This window comes from Caretta caretta, chromosome 3 (genome assembly GCF_965140235.1).
Source record: "Caretta caretta isolate rCarCar2 chromosome 3, rCarCar1.hap1, whole genome shotgun sequence".
NCBI lineage: Eukaryota > Metazoa > Chordata > Testudines > Cheloniidae > Caretta > Caretta caretta.
This window is the reverse complement of record NC_134208.1, coordinates 109096714-109118870: the sequence shown is the minus strand read 5'-3', so window position 1 is coordinate 109118870 and position 22157 is coordinate 109096714. Positions and strand designations below refer to the sequence as shown.

Sequence of the window (22157 nt, the reverse complement as noted above, 5' to 3'; positions counted from 1 at the left end):
GGGCCACATCCGGCCCATAGGACCCTCCTGCCCCACCCCTGAGCTCCTGGCCTGGGAGGCTAGCCCCCGACCCCTCCCCTGCAGCCTCAGCATGCTGCGCCGCCGGCACAATGCTCTGGGTGGCAGGGCAGCGCAGTTGCAGAGTTGCAGCCTGATCCAGTGCTCTGGGTGGCGCGGCTGTAGTGCTCCAGACAGCACGGTAAGGGGGCAGGGGTGGTTGGATAGAGGGCAGGGGAGTTGGGGGTGGGGGTGTGGGTAGGGGTCGGAGCGGTCAGAGGGGAGGGAACAGGGGGGTTGGATGGGGCAGGGGTCCCAGGGGACAGTCAGGAAGGAGGGTGGGGGTTGGATGGGGCGGTGGGGGGCAGTCAGGGGCAGGGGTTCTAGGGGCGGTCAAGGGACAGGGAGCAGGTGGTGGTGGATGGGGTCGGAGTCCTGGGGGGGGCCGTCAGGGGGCGAGAAGCGGTGGGGTCGGATAGGAGGCGGGGGCCAGGCCACACCTGGCTGTTTGGGGAGACACAGCCTCCCCTAACCGGCCCTCCATACAATTTTGGAAACCCAATGTGGCTCTCAGGCCAAAAAGTTTGCCTGCCCCTGCCTTAATGTATCCCTTTGATGGTACCCTAAAGCCCACAATGTTCTTCCACTATGTTTCCAATCTCTCTAGACCCTGTGTATTACTCATTGATACATTACAGCAAATACTTCTTTATTCTTATCAGAAGTAAATCATATCAGAATCTGGGGAGAAAAAATATTTAAAACACCAAATATTTCCTTGGGAGGAAAAATATTTAAAACACCAGATTCAAACACCTTTTGGACATTTTGACTCACATTTTACCAATATTATTTTCTTCCCACGAAAGCTTAGTAAATCTCTTACAGCAGTAAATTTGTTTCATCTGTAGCAGACAGAATGAAATCCACACAGAACAAATGCTTTTCTGTGAAGGAAAGATATTTTGCTGACCTTTGGAAAAATTTGTTTTTATCTCCATATTTATTTGTTGGTGGGATGATATGCTCTCTATTAATGACATCCTTATTGATTTTTTTTTGTGGGGCAGAGGATTCTTATGCTGGGTGGTTTATGCACAAATTTGCTTGAATTTAAATTTTTAAATATCAGTGGAATAATTCTATAATTTATCCTGTACAATGACTTGATTACAACTTACAGCATTTTCCATAACTGAAGGATACATTATGCTGGAAATATAACCCCCCCAGATCTTCAATAAAGGAAAGAGACCTGAACAGAATGCTGTAATCACTAGCGTTACTTTCAACTATGAGCAATAGCAAAAGCAGGGCTGGTCGACTTGAAGAACTTTGCAAGCATTAATTAATTAAGCCTTACAACATCCATGTGAGGTAGGCCTCCTTGTTTTACAGATTGGAAGTGAGACACAGAGAGAATTAAGAAAAGGAGTACTTGTGGCACCTTAGAGACTAACAAATTTATTTGAGCATAAGAATTAAGTGTCCCATGTTAACGCAGTGAATTAGTACCAAAGACAGATCCTAAGAAACCTGGTTTCGAGTCCCCTGGTCAAACCACTAGAAGCACTCCCTTGCATAACATCAGCAGCTAAATCCTTGCTTTGTTTACTGAAATTGAATTAATCTTACCTTGCAATGAATTGAATATTGCGAAGAGGTACATGAAAGGGAGATTTAAGGGCCCCCAGGCAAAAAAGGCAAAACCCCATGTCATGCCCAACAGGAAGGTCAGGCTGACCATGCTACGAAGATTCCTTAGGACCTCTTCCCGCAGGGTCCGATTGCTTCTTTTCCCATTCCTCCCGCAGATCTGCACCATCACCACCACGAACATGGCTATGTTCATAAGAAACATAATTCCAAAGTAACCAGCACAAGTCACATAAAAGACAACCTTATCCTTGATCCAGCAGCTGTTTTTAAGAACAAAACAAAAAACAGTCATTCTTAGATACTAAAAACTATGCTCCTCTTTAGTTATTTAAATCGTTACATGTAAAACTAATCTACATCTGTCTCCATTGCTGTATTGATAAGATTTCCCCTGTGGAACAACCCAAACTTTGACCATTTTATTTCTTTACGCAGGGTGAAGCTCTGGGGCATCTGTGAGTAACTAAGGAACACACTGGTATCTTGCCAGGTACCTGAGCGATGTACCTACTATATATAAAATTCATGTTTACCATATAGATGTAGCCTGTGGGAAGTACAGTCCCACCATGCAATGCTCTACCATAATCTGAAGTGGCTTCAGGATCAAGATAGAACATTGTATATTGGTGTAACAAACTAGCAGCATACACATGCTCACAGCTCTCAGATAGTACTGAAATGGGACCACCAGCATAAAAATTCAGCTCTCTACTACTTGATCTTAAGAAAGTAGCACGGTGGGTGGTCTTTGGGGCTAGTCACTAGACAATCATGATCACAGGCACTGGGCCAGGGATCAGTTGCGCCTATGTTGCTCATTCTTTTAGCTGCAAATGGCTGCCTGAGAGAACTGGAATGCTTAACATGAAGTTTTAATGAGAAGATATAATGGTGGTTTTTTTTTTCAATGTGCTGTTTTATCAGGCAAGACTTGATAATATATATAGTCAGTGAGAAAATAAGCTTCTCTGAGATTGTTTGGAATGTCTACATAAAAATGTGGAAGACAGAAGTGCTAGGTAGCTTACATTGTGAAAAGGCTGTTTCATTTACAAAGGAAACATGATTATTAAGCAACCTCTTCCTCCCTTCCCCCCAACCAATCTTTCGTTTCCATCAAAAAGTGAAAAATTTAAGACAAAACCAAACACAGTATTTTTTTTTTTTTGTGAAACAGCAAAGCTATGAGTTATTCACTTTTAGCGAATAGGGATATTTTTACATGGCTTTTGGTAATATAGGATTGCTTCTGATTTTCTCATAGCTTTTAGAAGGCTTCAGAAGCAAACAATTTAGAAGATAATGATCACACCTTTTTCTTGTTCTTTATCTACAAACTTTATGAGACCATTGATGAGTGCCAGTTTGGCCACTCCCAAATTCTTTGCAAAATGCAAACACAGAACTGTAACAGATTTTTAAAAATTACTTACAAATCATCTCCTCCTTGCTCTTTAGCACCTCTGCCATATAAATCTTTGCCATAAACACGACTTGCATTTGTATTTGTGCTTGCTAATACAATTGTGACCACTAGAGCTGGTAAACCTGTAATACAAGAGAAAGCTATTGTATTTTTGTTTTCAAAACCCAAAGCATCTGAAACTCCCAGACAAAGCTGCATTATTGATGATCAAAAGAACTGAAAATGTTTGCGTTAGCGTAGAGTATCTTGAGGTAGCCATATAACTCCAGATCTGTCCATGACACACCACAGCATGGAAGAACAGCATGAAATAAATGATTTCTCACAAATCTCCATCTAAGGATCTCAAAGTGCTTTACAAGCATTAACAAATTAAGGGATAAATATTATTATTACACATGGGGAAAGTAAAGTAAAAATGTTCAACCCTGATTACTTAAAGTTAGGCTCCCAAATCCATATATAGGCATGTAACTTAAAACAGTCTGATTTTTAGAGGTGCCGAGTACTAACTAACTAAGTTCTGTTGAAATCAGTGGGAGCTACAAGTGCACAATCCCTTTAAAAACTGGCCCTCTTTTATTCCTTCAGCTACAATGTAAAGCTGTGCAGTTTGTATTTTTACAAAACTCTATATGCTCTATCTAGACCCCTACATAAACAGAAGTTCTATATACTTTTTTCTATATAATATTAAGTGAATGTAGTGCTTGAGAAAGGTGCTGGACTGACAGCTATACTGAAGCCCTCTGTCCTCAGAGATACAGCACAAGCAGCATCAGTGTAAGTCTCTCATACTATGCTGTTTATGTGTCTCATCCCTGTGTTGGAGAAATTACTCCTAAGGGTCAGTTTCACTGACCATTCAATCCTTGTCCTCTCTGCTGAGACTATATGGAACCTACCAACTAGGAACTGGATTGTGATCACCACAATGTTCATGAGGCTAATGATTTTGTGTTGCTCTGTATTATTTTGAACACAACAGATGCATTCAGGCAGCATGTCTGGCAGAAGCCAAAGGGCCCTGCTATAAAAAAAAATGAAGAAAAGCCTTCTTAGTTATTTTTCAGAAATACATTATACTTGTGGTTGAGGCACTGGACAGAGGCTCAGTAAATCTTGGTTTGATTCCTTTCGACATTTCATTTAACAATTTAGTGAAGTTTACTAAAACAAACAAAAAAGTACAAAACATAAAAAAACCTGGAAAAATTTCATTTAATTTTGGCTTAAACATTTTGTTCAACGTGAAATTCCTCCCCCCTTGCATTTTGCAGTTTTGCCACTGAACTAAAAAAATCAGTTATCAACTCAGCTCTAATGTTTATCGAGTGCCTGGCACAATGGGGTTATAACCTCACTTGGAGCCTCTTGGCACTGCTGGAATGCATAATAATACGTAATTTAAATATACAGTATCTAAGAAATACATCTTCTCACACATACCCCAGCCAATAATGCAAAATTTCAGTATGTATCGCCGTATGTAGGTGTTGAACACTTTTACTAGAGCAATGTACATGTGGACTGCTTCCAGTCCCATCCAGGTAAAGGTGGCCAGAAGGAAAAAGTGCAAAAGGGCAGCAACAGCTATGCAGAGGCCTTCTATGTTGAATGATGCTATCCAACCATCCAGCAGGAAGACCAGGTTGAGAAAGAGCAAGGCTGTGCTCAAGTTCATTAAGATTTTGGAGGGGTAATCTCTTCGTAACTTCCTAGAGAGACAAAAACAGAGGCATATGTTAAGTAGCCAAAATGTACTGAGATATTTATAGCAGCTGTGGTTACCAATTTACAAAGGAAATAAGGAGCAGTGGTCTCTTCTTGATAAAAAACTGACATAGCAATAAGGCATGTTGGTATGGACTTTAATGGTCTTTTGTTGAAATCCTCTGTTGCATTTCTTAGGCAGAAAGCCACAGCTATTCCTGATCAATGGCTCATTAACAAATGACCATACTGTCATTATACTAAGTATCTAATGTATTACGTATAAATATAACCCCCCCCCAAGTTACATTTTAAAACGTATTTTGTGTTTCATTGAATAATGTAGACAAATTGAAGGAAAAAGCTTTAAAAATGTAGTATCAACCAAGAGCCAATTTCTGCTTTTTTTTTTTTTTAAAAAAGTTCATTACTTTTTTATTTTGGGACATAGTCCACTACAGATTCTCATTCTCTGTAGTTTGTGAAATCCTAATGAGTTTAAAAATCAAATGAATTTTCCTTCCAACTACTGAATACTACAGTTCATGTACTGGAAACCTACCCAGCAAATTGTGTCCTCTTTGGACCATAGCATTATACCACAGGGACTGTGCAGAATGCAGTAATTGGTGGTACACATGGGTACTTTTTAAGAGCTCCACAGCATGCCCTACTACATAATATCCTCTTTTCTGAGCCACCCTGCGCTGTTACGTCAGGGTTATTCTTGTGATTGTGTGGCTAGAAGCTGACACAACTTCACTTCACCTCCCGTTCCCATCTTCCCCAGAACTGTGCCACTGCACAGTCTCCTTACCCCTGGGCCATCCTGCCATTTCTGTAGGATGTTTTCAGAATTGTTGAGTAGATGGCATATCTTCATTTCACTTCCCCTCTCTACCGAAAGTCTCCAGCCTGAAAGGGCTGGATTTTTCCTGTTATACTTAGGAACTATGAGGTCTAAATAGCAAGTTTAAAAAAAAGACTGAGTAACATGTTGGTAGATTTTTGAAATATATGAAGGGACACATTATGCCCCTCAAGAAGATTATTTGGGACCAAGATTCCACTACTTTGCCCATCCTGAGCCACACAAAGTGGTCAGACTAGGAAGCGAGTATCTGGGCTTGGCCCTCTTTATAAGAAACATTCCACATCTAACAGTGGAGCACAGTGGTGTTCAGCCACTTTTTGTGAGACGCATGGGCATCCCGATCCAATCAAACAAAATCTCCTGGCCTGTGGTTACAAACAAAATATTTGTTTTGAATTGTTTTCGATGGCACAAATACTTACTCAAAAGCAATATATGTCAGAAGAGTTGCAGCTGAAAATATGGCAGATATCCCACAACCAATGTAGGTGATAAAGGTGAGGACTTTGTTATTTTGTGGATCTATTTGTGAAGCAGTTCCCTGGAGGTCCTACATGAGAGAAGAGGAAGAGGTGTAAGTTGCAGCAAACTCCTTTTTTATGAGCATGACACTGTTTGTTGGTGTGAAGTCAAGCAAAAATTCAAGAACACTTAGGCAATATCTATATAATCCCAATTCTAGAGGTTGAATTTACTGGATATTTAGTACATAGTTGTCATACATCTGACTTCCTTCCCACATCCCTTGAAAACATTGTGCCGTAAGTAAGTACTGGGATCAGTAGAAAACATTGTGCCATAAAAGGAGGTTACTTACCTGTAAGTGGAGGTTCTCTAAGATGTGTGGTCCCTAACTGTATTCCATGGAGGGTTATGCATGTGCACCATGACCCTGGAGTTGAAGAATTTGAAAAGTAGTGCTCCTGATCCAAATGATAAAGAGAGGGGTGGACCAACTGTGTTTCTAGTTCCTTCTCCACCATGAATCCAGCAGATCCATAGGAGAGGGGGATGTGGAATACAGCTAAGGACCACACATCTTGAAGAACCTCAAGTTACATGTAACTGCCTCTTCTTCTTTGAGTAATGGTCATAGAATCATAGAATATCAGGGTTGGAAGGGACCCCAGAAGGTCATCTAGTCCAACCCCCTGCTCGAAGCAGGACCAATTCCCAGTTAAATCATCCCAGCCAGGGCTTTGTCAAGCCTGACCTTAAAAACCTCTAAGGAAGGAGATTCTACCACCTCCCTAGGTAACGCATTCCAGTGTTTCACCACCCTCATAGTGAAAAAGTTTTTCCTAATATCCAATCTAAACCTCCCCCACTGCAACTTGAGACCATTACTCCTCGTTCTGTCATCTGCTACCATTGAGAACAGTCTAGAGCCATCCTCTTTGGAACCCCCTTTCAGGTAGTTGAAAGCAGCTATCAAATCCCCCCTCATTCTTCTCTTCTGCAGACTAAACAATCCCAGCTCCCTCAGCCTCTCCTCATAAGTCATGTGTTCTAGACCCCTAATCATTTTTGTTGCCCTTCGCTGGACTCTCTCCAATTTATCCACATCCTTCTTGTAGTGTGGGGCCCAAAACTGGACACAGTACTCCAGATGAGGCCTCACCAATGTCGAATAGAGGGGAACGATCACGTCCCTCGATCTGCTCGCTATACCCCTACTTATACATCCCAAAATGCCATTGGCCTTCTTGGCAACAAGGGCACACTGCTGACTCATATCCAGCTTCTCGTCCACTGTCACCCCTAGGTCCTTTTCCGCAGAACTGCTGCCTAGCCATTCGACCCCTAGTCTGTAGCGGTGCATTGGATTCTTCCGTCCTAAGTGCAGGACCTTGCACTTATCCTTGTTGAACCTCATCAGATTTCTTTTGGCCCAATCCTCCAATTTGTCTAGGTCCTTCTGTATCCTATCCCTCCCCTCCAGCGTATCTACCACTCCTCCCAGTTTAGTATCATCCGCAAATTTGCTGAGAGTGCAATCTACACCATCCTCCAGATCATTTATGAAGATATTGAACAAAACCAGCCCCAGGACCGACCCCTGGGGCACTCAACTTGACACCGGCTGCCAACTAGACATGGAGCCATTGATCACTACCTGTTGAGCCCGACAATCTAGCCAGCTTTCTACCCATTGTATTCCACTGAGGGTAATGAACAAGCAGTTCATTATGGTGGACAAGGGTGTGAGGATGGAACAGTAGCATGAAGGACTGCCATACCAAAGGAGGAATCCACTGCTGATTATTGTACTAAGTCGTAATGCATAGCAAAGATATGTAGAGAACTCCACATGGCCACTCTACATATGTCAATGAGTGGCACATTCTGAAAGGAGACCGAGGTCAAAGCCTGAGCCCTTGTGGAGTGAGATTGTAACCCTACAGGGGGAGGTAGACCAGACAGCGGGTATAAGAGTTTGATACACCCCCGCAAATCCACTTGGAGATTCTCTGGGTGGAGATGGCCTGTCCCTTGAGTCTCTCTGCTATTGCAATAAATAGTCTATGGGACTTCCTGATTGGTTTAATTCTCTGCAGGTAGAAGTACAGAGCTCGTCGAACATGGAGGGAATGTAGTCAACATTCCGCTGCAGATGCATGTGGTTTCAGAAAGAAAACAGGTAAGTAAATGGCTTCATGGATGTGAAATTGAGAAACCACCTTTGGTAAGAACTTGGGGTGTAGTTGTAGAGAGACTTCATCTCTGTGGAAAGCTGTGAAAGGTGGGTCTGACATCATAGCACCGACTTCGCCAACTCTTCTCACGGAAGTGGTAGCAACATGGAAGGCAACTTTTATGGAAAGGAGGGACATAGAGCATGACGCTAAAGGTTCAAAGGGGGTCTTCATTAGTACAGAGAGAACAAGATTCAGGTCCCATTGAAGAGCTATCGGTTGGTGAGAAGGTTCTGATGGCAGTTAGTGGGTGTGTGAAGATAGAGAAACCTTCCACCAGAGGGTGGAATGTGCTAATCGCCACCAGGTGTACTTTCAAAGAATTGAAGGCGAAACCCAATGACTTTAGTGACAGAACATAGTCCAGTATGAGGGGGGGATCCCTCTGCACTGATTCTGGTAAATCACCTTTTTGTTGACCCCATGATGAAAAACATCACCACTAGTCCTGATAACAACATCTGTTGCAGTCCTTCCTGCTGCTAGAAAGGATGTTCTGTACAGCTGAAGAGCATGTTCATTCTAAGGCAGATACCCATCCAAATATCATGCTCTGAGGTGTACTGCATGTGGATTGGGAGGTCTGATCTTTCCTTTGCAATGGGTCAGCAAATCTTGACAATTGGGGATGGGAATTGGTGAGCAGATGACATGCGGAGAATATTGGGGAACCAGAATTTGTCTGGGCCAGCAGGAAGTGATCAGAATTACCATTGCTCTGTCTCACTGAATCTTGTGCAGGACTCAAGGTAGGAGCAGTAGTGGAGGAAAGGCATAGTTGGTCTGACCAAAGGAGCAGAAGGGTGTCATCCTGGGAATGGTGACTGAGGGCTCCCCTAGAACAGTACGTTGTGCATTTGCTGTTCACCTGGTTAGTGTCTTCCATGGAGTGAAGATGTTGTGTACTATTGAATCGTGAAGTTCCCACTCATGGTCAATCACAAAATGTCTGCTGAGTAAGCCTGTGAATACATTCTGTGTCCCATAAAGATAGGATGAAGACAAAGGATCTGGTGATTGATGCATCAGTTGCAGAGATTGATCACTTCTGCATACAGTGCAGATGATCTTGTCCCTCTGTTTGTTGATGTAAAAACCAGTGGTAGTGTTGTCTGACGTGATGAGACCACATGGGAGCAGATGAAGGGAAGGAAGGATTGGCATGCTCTTCTCACAGCTCAGAGCTCCAGGATGTTTATGTGCATCCTGGATTTCTGGAAGTCCATTTTCCTTGAGCCATCTGGTCACCGAAGTGAGTCCCCCAGCCCACCAGGGATGTGTCAGTGATAATCATCTTCTCTGGGGAGGCAGAAAGAAAGGGAACCTACACACATGTGGGTCTGTCCACCATTGGAGTGATAATAGCACTTTGGAGTGGCAGTTTGGAGAGTAAATAGACTGGAGCCATGTCTGGAGGCAGTGAAGATGGAGTTGTGCAAAGGAGGTCATGTAAGTACATGAAGCCATGTAGCCGAGGAGGGACAGGCAAGTCCTGGCTGGAACATATTGATTTGTTTATGTTGTGAGTTCTGTCCATTACCAGTGGACAGTTTCCAGGCAAGAAAGCTCATGCTGTGACCAAACTTACGATAGTCCAGAGACTGCATGGGGTTTAGGATCGATTTCTCTATGTTGACACTGACTCTGAGGGACAAAAGAAGGTTGAGTAACATGGGTTGGCACATGGGTTTATTGTCTGGACCTTGTGGCTAGGAGCCAATCATTGAGATATGGAAACATGAGGACACCATAATGTCTGACATAGGCTGCTAGGATGGAAAAAAAACTTTGGTGAAGACTCTGGGAGTGGTGGCTATCCCAAATGGGAGCACTCTGTACTGGAAATGGTGGGTACCCACTTCTCAGGAAGTGACTGTGGGCCAGATGAATATTGATGTGAAAGTAAGCATCCTTCATATCAAGATCCAGTGTGACCATACAAAAGTAGACCTTATGGATGAAGTGATTGAGGTGCCAGAGAGCAAGGATTGATCTTCACCCACCTTTCTTCAGAGCAGAATCCCATTCCCTGATATTTTGGGAGAATGTGTTCTACTGGTCCCTGTTGTAACAAGGAGTTAATCTCTTGGGAGAGAATGGTGTCATGAGAGTGGTCTCTGATGGGGTAGAGAAGTCTTGGAGGATTGTACAACCATGGTGGATGACGTTCAATACCTATCTGTCCATTGTTATTCATTTTAAGTGTGGGGAAATAGTGCTAAATGACCCCCAAAGGGAGTCGGAGGGTCATGAGATGGTAGGCACAGAGGTTGGCGGCTTTCAGGATGGTATCAGAAGTACCTCTTGGCTGGAGCTAATGTCAAAGCCTGCAAAGGGGGCCCTGGGAGGCAAGACCTCTGTGCCTTTTGACATTTTCTTGGAGGCTCATAAGGTCTCTGAGAGTAGAATTGAGGAGACCTATAGTGTTAAATAGGTGGTTGGTGGTGGAATTTTTGCTTCAGGGCAGGAGTATAGATGCCCAGAGATCAAAGGGTGGCCCTGGAATCCTTGAGCAGATGCAGCTATTCATCCATCTTCTGGTTAAAAAGATGGGATTCATTGAACGGAAGGTCTTCAATAGTGTTCTGTACCTCCCTAGGGAAACCAGAAGAATGGAACCAAGACTCCCCATGCATGACTATGGCCATAGCCAGGGGCCTGGAGGAGGTATCTGCTGCATCCACTGCCAATTGGAGGGCCATTCTGGCCACCAGCTTTCCTTCCTCAATAAGCGCCTCAAAAACAAGCCTAGCCACGTTGTGGCAGGCCATCAATAAATTCCTCTAATTTACTGTAATTCAGGAAGTCACATTTGCCTAGTAAAGCCTGATAATTTGCAATCCTGAATTGCAGGCTAGACAAAGAAAATACCTTGCTTCCCAAAAGGTCCAGATGCTTGCCCTCTTTATCAGCTGGCATAGATCAAGGGTGTTGTTTGGCCCATTCGGTCGCAGCCTGGACTAGGAAGTTCGGAGGATGATGAGAAAAAAGGAACTCAGAACCCTTAGAAGGAACATAATAGCACTTTTTGGCCCCTTTAGGGGTAGCTGTGCATGTGGCAGATGTGCGTCACACTGTCCTGGCAGGCTCCAGAATAGCTTTGTTAATTGGTAATGCAATTCTCGCCAGACCTGACGTGTGGAAGATATCTAGCAGCTTGTGTTGGGGTTTTGAATTTCTTCCAGAGGAATCTGGACTTCCCCTGGGACTCTCCGCAACAGGTCCTGAAATTGTCTAAAGTAATCCGGGGAGGAAGGGGATGCTGTAGTCACTGCCTCATCTGGAGATGAAGAGGGAAATCTTGCTGGTTTCAGTGGCATTGCTGGAAATGGAGTAAAGGGTTCCTTCTCTACCATCAGATTCAAACACCTGCCTGAAAGATCCCTTAAAAGGGAGGCAGACAAATGTTCCCCCATAGATCAGACAGGTTCCGAGGGGAGGTACTTGTGCCCAGTGTCCCCAGTATGCCCAATAGGGTGGGTCTGAGGGAGGTTGTGGGGGTCTCCATGGCATGGGGTACCAATGATTCTGAGGTGGTAGATGCTGCCATGGATGTGACAGTATCCAAGAAGGTGCATAGGAATGGTATGACACGGGTGGTTCTTCTCTGGGTTCTGATTCATTGGGAGAGGAGAAGGCAGACTCTGGTTCCAATGGCAGTACCGTCAGAGCTGGTGGAAAAGCATAGCATATCTGTGCAGAGGATGAGGGGTCCCGTACCGGAGGCATATCCCAGAGTGGAGATATGATCTCTCTAGAAGTGGAGGGACCCAATGGAGGGGGTGACTCTGGGTCCAGCAATGCAAACACATCTTGAGGTTTGGCCACAATTCTGGATCTCCCTGAAGTAAGAGGCACTCTCTTTTCTGGGTATCAGTGCTGGCGATGTGCTCTTTCCCAGAATCTTGTGGGCTGATTGTGCTGGTGGTATTGATGGATTGGTGCTCAGAACTGCTGGATCCCATTGCTTGTGGGTCTTTTTCTCATGTCTATGGGACTTAGGTTATGCTCTGTCCGCATGCCTTCAACTTGTGGAAACAGCATCCATCATCTTTGATTTGGAGGAAGACTTAGTCCCATGCTCACGGATGTGCTTCCTTACCTCCTGACTAGGCCTCGCCATTGGATCCATGGGGTGGTACTTCCAGCACTGGATTTAGACATGGTAGCGGGAAGCGCATTCCTTGCTGAGTCAGGCCGATGTACTGGGGGAGTTTCCTGGCATGGGTCTGAGTACAGTCTCATGGAGAGCTCCCTGATGTGCTGCTGGAGGCGAAGAGCCTGGCTTTCTCAGGTGTGGCTGGGGAAGGACTGGCAAATACTCTGCCTGGATGCAATGGGAGCTTCCCCCAGGCAGTAGAGGCAATGCTGGTGGCTGTTGCTGATCAAGAAGGAGTGCAGGCAGTAGGTGCAGCGTTTGAAGCCTAGACTCCTGGGCATAGTCCAGTACCTGCACATAGGGTAGGGGGTTGAAAATCCCCCAAAGTCTATTTAAAGTATTGACTAATAAAAACTACAATAAAAGTGGTAAAATTACTATAGTCTGATAAACTACGTACAACTATCCTTATCTGAAAGTTTGTCAGAGACAAAGACACTGAAAGTTCCAATCAGGACTGAGCGATGGTGAGAAGGAACTGGAGATGCGGTCAGTCCACCCTGTCCTTTATCGCCTTGGACAGAAGCACAAGGTGAGCCAGGTGCATGCGTGGACCAACAGATTCTACTTTTCAAATTTTCTGACTCTGGGTGCATGGTGTGCATGTGTAACCCTCAGTGGAATATCATAGGGACCATTATTGGAAGTACTGTTACAGCTGGGATCAGCAGACACACATAGGTAGGGTCCTACCAAATTCACAGTCCATTTTGATCAATTTCATAGCCAGAGGGTTTTAAAATTGGTCAGTTTCACTTTTTAAGCTGTTTACATCTGAAATTTCATGGTATAACTGTGGGGCTCCCAACCCAAAAGGTACTTGGAAGTGGGTCTGATCTCCTCTCCCCCCACCCCCCTGCCCCGAGCTGCCATGCAAGGGAAGGTCAAGTCCTGTCCCTCCCCAGGGACTTGCAGCTAGTGGTCACCTGGGCTGGGGTGCTTTGAGGGGCAGGGGGAGATCGGACCCACCTCCACAAGTCTCCAGCTGCAGGAACTTCCAATGCTGGGCAGGGAGCTTCCTGCAGCAGCGGGAGGCTCTCCAAGGTGGGTCTGATCTCCCCTGAGAGTGAGAGTGGCCATGCAGGGGAAGGACAAGTCCTGTCCGTTCCCAGCCCAGCCAGCACTTGCAGCTAAGAGCCCCCTGGCTAAGACACTTCCAGCAGCCAGGGGGAGATCAGATTTCACGGAGAAGGGCTTATTTCATGGTCCGTGACATGTTTTTCATGGCCGTGAAATTGGTAGGGCCCTACACATAGGTCTCTGCTGTTCATTATACTTCATCACCCAGAATTCAAATGGCCTTTTGTAGAAAAATCAATCATTTGTAATTTTCTCATCCTCTCAACCCTTTTATGCTCTTTTACACTGAATGCATTTAAATTGAATTTGCTACAGGAAATATAATTGTAAATGTATTTATAGTCAAATTGACACCATGCTGGAGAATAGCAGAATCACAGAAATTCTCATAACAATAGCTGTGTTTAATACAATCTCCTAAGAGATTACATGTGTGTAGGCATCCATGGAACAAATATTTTACTTACTAACCAACATTTCAACACAAAAATTGAAAATTAAATGTGAACATTCTGGGGAATTTTCACCTCTCTTTTCTGTTCAGTTCTAATTGCCACACAGTACAGTCTGAGAATAAATGGCAATGATATTTCTTTTTCTGAGGGCTTGTCTTCACTTAACATGCTACAGAGACACAGCTGCACCGCTGTACCACTTCAGTGTGGACATTACCTATGCTGACTGGAGGGATTCTCCCATTGGGATAGGTAATACCATGAGATGCGGTAGCTGGGTCGACAGAATTATTCTTCCGTTGACCTAGAGCTGTCTCCACAAGGGCTTAGGTTAGCATAACTGCATCACTCAGGGGTTTGAATTTTTCAAACCGCTGCCCAACGTAGTTAAACTGACTTAATTTTCAAGTGTGGACCAGGCCTGAGTACAAGAAACTCTACAGCATCTCTGTGATGCAACTATTAGCAAATGCTCACATTTAATGGAGACTATTGTTTGATAGCTATTTTTGTAAAGGGCCTATCAAATGGGTTTTTAAACTCTAAAAATATGCCATTCTTCACAAGGGAAATGCAAGACTTGCGTGCAGTTGTCAATTCCTGTGTGTCTGTGTCAGACACTTGTAAAAGTGTTTATTTAAATCCAGAGAACATCCTGTGAAAGTAACTAAATATCTGTAAAAAGAAAAAGAGTACTTGTGGCACCTTAGAGACTAACAAATTTATTTGAGCATAAGCTTTTGTGAGCTACAGCTCACTTCATCGAATGCATTCAGTGGAAAATACAGTGGTGAGATTTATATATAAATTTGTATATAAATCTCCCCACTGTATTTTCCACTGAATTCATCCAATGAAGTGAGCTGTAGCTCACAAAAGCTTATGCTCAAATAAATTTGTTAGTCTCTAAGGTGCCACAAGTACTCCTTTTCTTTTTGCGAATACAGACTAACACGGCTGCTACTCTGAAACCTGTCATTATGCAAGGCACTAAATATCTGTGTGGAAAGTCAAGAAGGATTATTAAAATAGAAAAAGCATGTAAAAAGTATGTAAAAATCTTCCATTGGAACACAGCCAAAATTCAGAAGACTTCCTTCTCACTTCTTAATGCAACAAAAACATTCAGACTAGGAGAAGGGACTCATTGAACATATCCTAAAGAAAGCTCATTTTTCCCTGTCAGCATGAGAAGCTAGAATATAATTAGACTGCAAAAGGACAAAAAGCCTTATGACATTTTTCCTATTTAAATTCAAGCAAGATGTGAACAAAGCAACTATATTATGAGGCTCAGGGAAGCCAAATTTTATAATATATGGCTCCCTGGTTCTGTAAATCATCTGCAAGGAAAAGATTTTCCTGTTTCCCCTCATTTTATATCTTGGTATTTCAAATATTTATCACTTTTCTTTTTAAAATATCCTAGTTAAACTGGTTAAATCAAAACACATGTACCTGCACGAGTAGCAAACATTCTCCCTGGAAGAATTTTTCCGGAGCCAAGGAATGTTAATGTTAGAGAGAATGCTGCAGTACAGTGCAATATTGAGTAAGGTTGCTAAGGATGTGGGAACCCAGAGAAGATGGGGGATTTTGTAAAACCATCAGACTTTCCGAAAAGACTGCATAAATTTCATAGCTTTCCCTCCTTTTTGTATTTTTTCTTTTAGAAACATTTAGATTCACCCCACTGGTGCAAGGCTATATACACATCTGGGGGCAACACCATCCCCACAGGAAGGTAAACTGTGTTTGCTATGAAGCTCTTCCCTGAGGATTCTGCAAAAGAGGCTGTAATAGAGGGTATTGTTCAAGGTGCCAGGGGGACATGAGTGCTGAAACAGTGCAACCTCCAGTTATCCTGGTCATATCTTCTTCTAACCAGCGTCATCCAGTTGGAAGGCTGTGCTGCAGGCCCCTGGAAGAGCAGAATTGGCAAGTGTTTTGCACCACCACAAGTTCCCTATGGATGAACTTTCTTCCAGTAGAGGCATTGCACCCTGGAATATACTGACTTGAGATTAGTACAGCACAGGGCTGAATCAAGCCCATTTACTGAACACAGCAAGTAGGAAAAAAATCTTTACATCGAGTAGTTTATACCTTTTGACAGTAAAAATATAAATATAAATTTCTTCAAATCTGCAGTCTGTTGAGTTGCAGGATGGGATTTTGTTGTGCTCTTTGGCCTTGTGTTTTCCCCTTTAGTGGCATTTCTACCTGATTGCAGGACATATATTTTCCTCTCTCTTTCTCTCTTCGTAATACTAGGGTTCGCTCTCTTTTCTCTCTTTTTGTATCTATCTTTCTATATCAGAGTTATATTTCTCTCTCTCTCACCCTCTCTCTAATCTTAGAGTATTTTCTCTTACTTTATCTGCCCTCACAGCCCTACATCTTTCTCTTTTTCAATTTCCAGCTCTCCACCCTAACCCTCTCTGTCTCTATATAACACTGGCTTCCATCACAGTCTGTGAATTTCTCCCTCTTCTGCAATCTTCTCAGCCTCTTTGCAGATAGAGCCATTAATTCTCAATGTCAGGTTCTCCTTCCCTTGAGCCATCCCAGAAACCCCCTGCCACAGAGGTAGGGACTATTTTCTGGCTGGCTGTTGCACATTGTTTTTCTCCCCCACCCAATTTCCTTTGTATAAATCTGTCTTCTGGAGTCTCATCAAAGGCATTCTGGTCTCGCATGACCCCAAAGACCACAAATAATTTTTGTTGGCTTGGGCCCTTAAGAAAAATTACAGAAGTGACGGTTACTTAGGATGTCAGCTGACTAACTCGACCCTTGGATCACCTTATACTGGAGATGAATAAATTGATACATAAAGTCAAATGATGCTTGTCATTTTAAGTATTTCTTGGAGTGCCTCTCTGTTGATGTCAGAGGTTCAGCAGCAATGAGATGGCATTTGGGTGGTAATGACCACAAGGCTTTCCTTTGCCTAGTGTTTAATGCATTATGGCTTTGGGGTCTCTAGTGTCTTCAGGATCTTATCAATAACATATATGCTTCAAAAATCTTTTATTTTTCTGCTTCGGCATTGGCAGGGTCTCTGTGTGGAATCTTGTTTACTTCCACTGGATAATGGCCTTCTTTTGGACCCAAGTCTGACTACTACTACTCTAGCTCAGAGTTATATTGCAGGCCACAGTATATTATTACCCATTATTTGTGTTGTGATAGCACCCCTGGGACTCAGCCAGGAACAAGACTCATTGTGCTACGTTCTTTTCAGGATTAGCTGTGGGTCAATTTTATTTTAGGGAAGGTTCCTGTGTAACACTGCAGCTTTGCATCCGTGCCTCTGCAGCTCTCCTGCCCCCCAACAAAATCATCACATTGTGGTTTCACATAATCAGCAAACAATGAAGGTCTACTTACCATCAGCACCCCAAAGTGTGTGAGGTGATTGCATAAGCAAACTGTCTCATTCTCGCTTGATTCTGCTTGTGCAATGCAGCCTGTGGAGTTCCAACCACCATTACCATCTACAGAAAACAAGCAATACAGACACTTACAACAACTGCAAACAAAACCCACAAAACCTCTCCACAATTTCTTTGGCAGGCTTCTAGAGCCCCTACATGAAATCTAGTGTACTTTCAAGTAGAAAAACCCCACTGAATACATCAAATCCAGTAATATGATATTTATCAATGCAGAATGAAGTATCGGATTTCCTAGAGTTTTTGCCAATGAAGTACTCTTACAGAAGGGTAGATTAAGCAGATAGATTGCAGTGGATAGAAGAGCATCTAAGCAATCACCTGGGATAGACTCAAGAGGCTCAAGAGGTTTTGGAGCACTCTAAAATTTGTATTCTTACAGACTCCTGTTCCATGAACCTATCCAAGCTGGCTCTTTAGAGGAGGAGGAGCTGAAGGAAGAGGCAGCAGCAGGCTATAAAACCATTAATTTTTATCATTGCATAAGCAGATTTTTTCACTCTTCAGTGAGGTAGCATGTCAGCTAATGGCCTGTGTGTTCAACTCTGAACACACTCCAGTTTTCTGGATGCCCTGAGCTACTGACATACAGGCCATTGTCACTGGTGAAGTGGATGTTCAGCCTCTTTTCATATTGTTATTGTAATTTTCTCCCTTTCATGCCTTGTAACCAAGAGGAGTTTGTGGCTCATGATTAGCGATACAAGCTCACAGCTAGCTAGCTCCCATAGTTTTAAAATGAAGATATACACAATCTTTTCCAGATCAATCTTGAGAAAGGATCATTAAAAGGCTTCCCATGCTCCTGACTAGTTACTATTTGTGCAAGTGGGGAAAAAAAGTCAAAAGCTGATTGTCTTTAGATACAGACACTTTTGGAAGCCTTGGTATCCAGTGTTGAAGCCCATGCATATACAGTCCAGGCACAAAGCTTATTCGAATTGGGTGCAACATTCTATTTGCAGATTTCTACTATTGGCTGTCACAAGCAAAAAGTGTTACAAGCAAAGCAATTGCATCCCAGGCTTCACCAGTTTCTATTTACTATTTTGTACTGATAAGAAAGAAAAGGAAAAGACCTACATAACTGCATCTTTGGCACATAGAATCCATTTTAGCTGAATACAAAAACACTGTCTACCCAAGTGTCAAGTGTGTGATTGATTTAAAAACCAAGACATCTTTATTCCTCACATAAAATAATTGGCAAAATTTTTAAACTTACTGTTTTTGTTCATATCCCAGAAGACGCAGGTAGGATTAAGATCCTCCTAAACACATATATACAAATGAATATTTTTATCTATTAAAATATAAATTTGCTTAAAATATATGAACGTAGCAGGAGTTCCATTACTTAGGTTTTCACACAAAAGCTGAAGAGAAATATTATTGTTTTTTGGACTGTGGTAGTGTCTACAAATTCCAGTCAGGGATCAGGACCCCACTATATTAAAAAGACAGTCCTGCCCTAAATCCGGCCCTGATCCCGTAAAGAGTTATACACGTGCTTAACCTTATGCATGGTAAGAAATCTCATTGAAGTCAAGCATGTGTATGAAGTCTTTGCAAGGTCAGGGCCTAAGTAGAGTTCTTTTGCTTGTTCGCGTCCTTTGGGGTCTCTCAAGGGACTCTCCAGGTAACTGGCATCCAATGGTGGGTAAAAATCGAAGGGAATAACTTACTGAATCCACTTAGAGGCCATCTAGTGTGACCTGGAAGTGGATTTCATAATAAGCAGCTAAAATCTAAGCTAACTGAAATATGAAATATTATTTCCTCTTTCCCTTCCCCAAGGTCAATGGTCCTGATTCTCCTCACCTAAAGAGTCTGACACCAGTGTGACTCTATTGCCTCCGGTGGAGTTTCTCTTGGTTTACAGCAGCATAACTGAGAGCCAAATGAGACCCACATGGGGATTTTTTTTAAACTGATAAATAAAACAAGACAAAAGACTGGTTTTTCTGGGCTCTCCTTTCCCATCAGTAATATTGGTCACTTTGTAACGGTCCTTTGGTTTTTTGCACAAAATGAAGAAATAACAAAATTCCTTGAGGTACAATTAATAAAATGGTCCATGTCTGGTCACAGACTCCACATCAACCTGAAGTTCCCTTGAACAATAAATATTGACACAAATTATGAGTCCATCTGATTAAGTATCAAGTATTATCAGCATGGAAACGGCAGCAGGACAGGTTGAATTACCTACATTTTAGATGATTATTAAACTCTGGATTGGTTGTGTGTTTGTTAACAAATGTGAAGTTTTCCACTCTACTGGAATCTTTCCCCAAACCCAACAAAACCAACGATAATCTTTCTACCATTGATTCTACCACTGCCAGATACAATTTGCACTTTTTTACCTCTGCTTACACCAGTTTTTTCTTACCTGGAATAGGGTATGTTTAATTGTAATTTTGACAGCATCCTGAAGGTCCCGGATGGTAACATTTCCAATACTGCATGCCACTACAAAACTGGTTAAATTGGCATTCATTTCTGCATCCTTTAAAGGATTGAAAAATGCAATAAATATTATCAGAGCACCAAATACACTAGCCAGAGAAAATTAGTTTATTTTTGCAGTGTGCCAGAATAAACAAACTGTCAGCACTTCTATACTTAAGACCACCCATAAGAACATCCTGTTTATAAGCTCAAATTACAGCTTTTCCTTTGCTATTTCCTTTATTATCATAAACATATACAAGCACATAACTGAGGGCAGATTGTAAGGCAATTTCCATAAAATTTCTCTCTTAAATCACTTTGTTTGATGCCAACTACCGTTATACCTCAAACACTGCTAACTGATAACCAGCTGTGATATAATTAGATCATTTCCCGAACCAAGAGTGAACTGGAGCTTTTTTATCATATTGACAAAACAGCCTCTGGGAGCATGAGGTGGATACTTTTTTTTTTTTTTTTTGGCATTACCTATAATATTAACATGATCTATTCACCACCTGCAGCATTATATACTACCTGACAGCAAGTGGCCATGAGGCGACACAAGATGTGAAAAAAAAAAGTTCTAAGTGACACAATATAGTAAGAGACAATATTTCTAACACAGTCCTATTTGGCAGTAATTTCAACTGGAGACTGGCTTTATTACTGCCACAGTGCTATTCCTAACCTGCTCTGAGAAGGCATAGAGAGATGAGCCACATTTTTACAAATCTATTTATGTTCACACAGCAAAAGATATCTGGCTGGTGAATTTTGCCCATATGCTCAGGGTTCAGCTCATTGCCATATTTGGGGTTGGGAAGGAATTTTCCTCCAGGGCAGACTGGAAGAGGCCCTGGAGGTTTTTCGCCTTCCTCTGCAGCATGGGGAACAGGTCACTTGCTGGAGGATTCTCTGCTCCTTGAAGTCTTTAAACCACGATTTGAGGACTTCAACAGCTCAGACATAGGTGAGAGGTTTTTCCGCAGGAGTGGGTGGGTGAGATTCTGTGGAGTGGGTGGGTGAGATTCTGTGGCCTGCGTTGTGCAGGAGGTCGGACTAGATGATCTTAATAGTCCCTTCTGACCTTAATATCTATGAACCTATAAGTCTACCCTCTTAATTTTTAGTGTCTGATTCAAAGCCTAATGAAGCTTGTGGAATGACTCCCACTGATTTCAGTGGGCTTTGGATCAGCCACTTAGTGAACAAATTGGAGGCTAGACTTCAAAAGGCCATTTGATGCCTGGTTCCCACACTTTGTTAAGAGGGGATAGGAGACATTTGTAAATTAAAATAAAATACAATTAATATTTCTTCTTATGATGTTAGTTTGGACTGAATTAAGGTTGGGGAAAAGTTTTTAGACAGGAGAATATAAGAAGTATAAAAATGAAGGGATTGTGTGGCTGGAACTATTATAGGGATCTGAGAGGAAATGTTGAATATTTATATAGCTATTCAATACAATTCATATAGACTGTACCATTTTAAAATACTATCTTCAGAGGCTCAAAATAGAGTCTTTTAAAATCAAGTTTTCATATAAACTTTAACAAACAAGATAATTATAGTAGAGTGTAATGTAATAGCACCAATTAGCATTCTCTCAAATAGAGACATGGCATAGCCAACACCAGTGGAGATTATTTTAAAGTTTTGAACTGTGCATTTATTACATATATTTACACTAACAGAAGAAAGTGCTTCATGCACCAAACAATAAATTTCTGTTGATTGAGATGTTCTGCAGATTATTTTATATTGTAGTTTATTTGAATAGGAAATGACCATTATTTAATTGTCTTCATAATCAGAATCCAATATAAACTACTGTAGCTGAAATGATCAAGCAGCATTGAGTGCTCTTTGGAAGCGTCTTCTTGAAGAGGCATTTGACTATCTTTCGATAGCACAAGCACTGATGTTGTTTGTTTAAACGTGCTTTGAGATCTAGAGATGAAAAGCCCTATACAAGAACAAGGTGGTCTTTTTATTAATATAGTATCAGTATAATATTAGTACTCCAAGGAAAGATGGGAATGTTAGTCTGGATTAGGATGACATTTTGAAATGAGAATTTTCCCTTCTTCATGCATCCATCTAGCCATCTCCAGAAAGAAACCCTCCTCTTCCTCTTCTAGTACTCCCTTCTTACAGAATGGCAAATAACTCTC

At 42.3% G+C, this 22157-nt stretch overlaps 1 protein-coding gene and 1 long non-coding RNA gene across 8 annotated transcripts in view; one reads left to right on the top strand and one right to left on the bottom strand.

The window, feature by feature from the left end:
• LOC125634107 (uncharacterized) overlaps window positions 1-16906 on the top strand; it is a 65238-nt gene extending 48332 nt beyond the window's left edge. For 2 of the 3 annotated variants that reach the window (XR_007355797.2, XR_012667687.1), the window contains exons 3-6: window positions 2092-2146; window positions 8231-8313; window positions 12947-13059; window positions 15736-16906. This is a non-coding gene — a long non-coding RNA (uncharacterized LOC125634107). The remainder of the gene's footprint in view (window positions 1-2091; window positions 2147-8230; window positions 8314-12946; window positions 13060-15735) is intronic. The other variant, XR_007355800.2, reaches the window with a different exon arrangement.
• ADGRG6 (adhesion G protein-coupled receptor G6) overlaps window positions 1-22157 on the bottom strand; it is a 155499-nt gene that overhangs the window by 15506 nt on the left and 117836 nt on the right. For 4 of the 5 annotated variants that reach the window (XM_048844362.2, XM_048844363.2, XM_048844364.2 and 1 more), the window contains 7 exons: window positions 19916-20032; window positions 18746-18791; window positions 17456-17562; window positions 6095-6222; window positions 4535-4803; window positions 3093-3207; window positions 1633-1916 (listed from right to left, as the gene is read on the bottom strand). In XM_048844362.2, the coding sequence (XP_048700319.2) occupies window positions 1633-1916; window positions 3093-3207; window positions 4535-4803; window positions 6095-6222; window positions 17456-17562; window positions 18746-18791; window positions 19916-20032 (1066 nt within the window). Of the gene's footprint in view, window positions 1-1632; window positions 1917-3092; window positions 3208-4534; window positions 4804-6094; window positions 6223-17455; window positions 17563-18745; window positions 18792-19915; window positions 20033-22157 lie in introns of those variants that run through there. The other variant, XM_048844365.2, reaches the window with a different exon arrangement.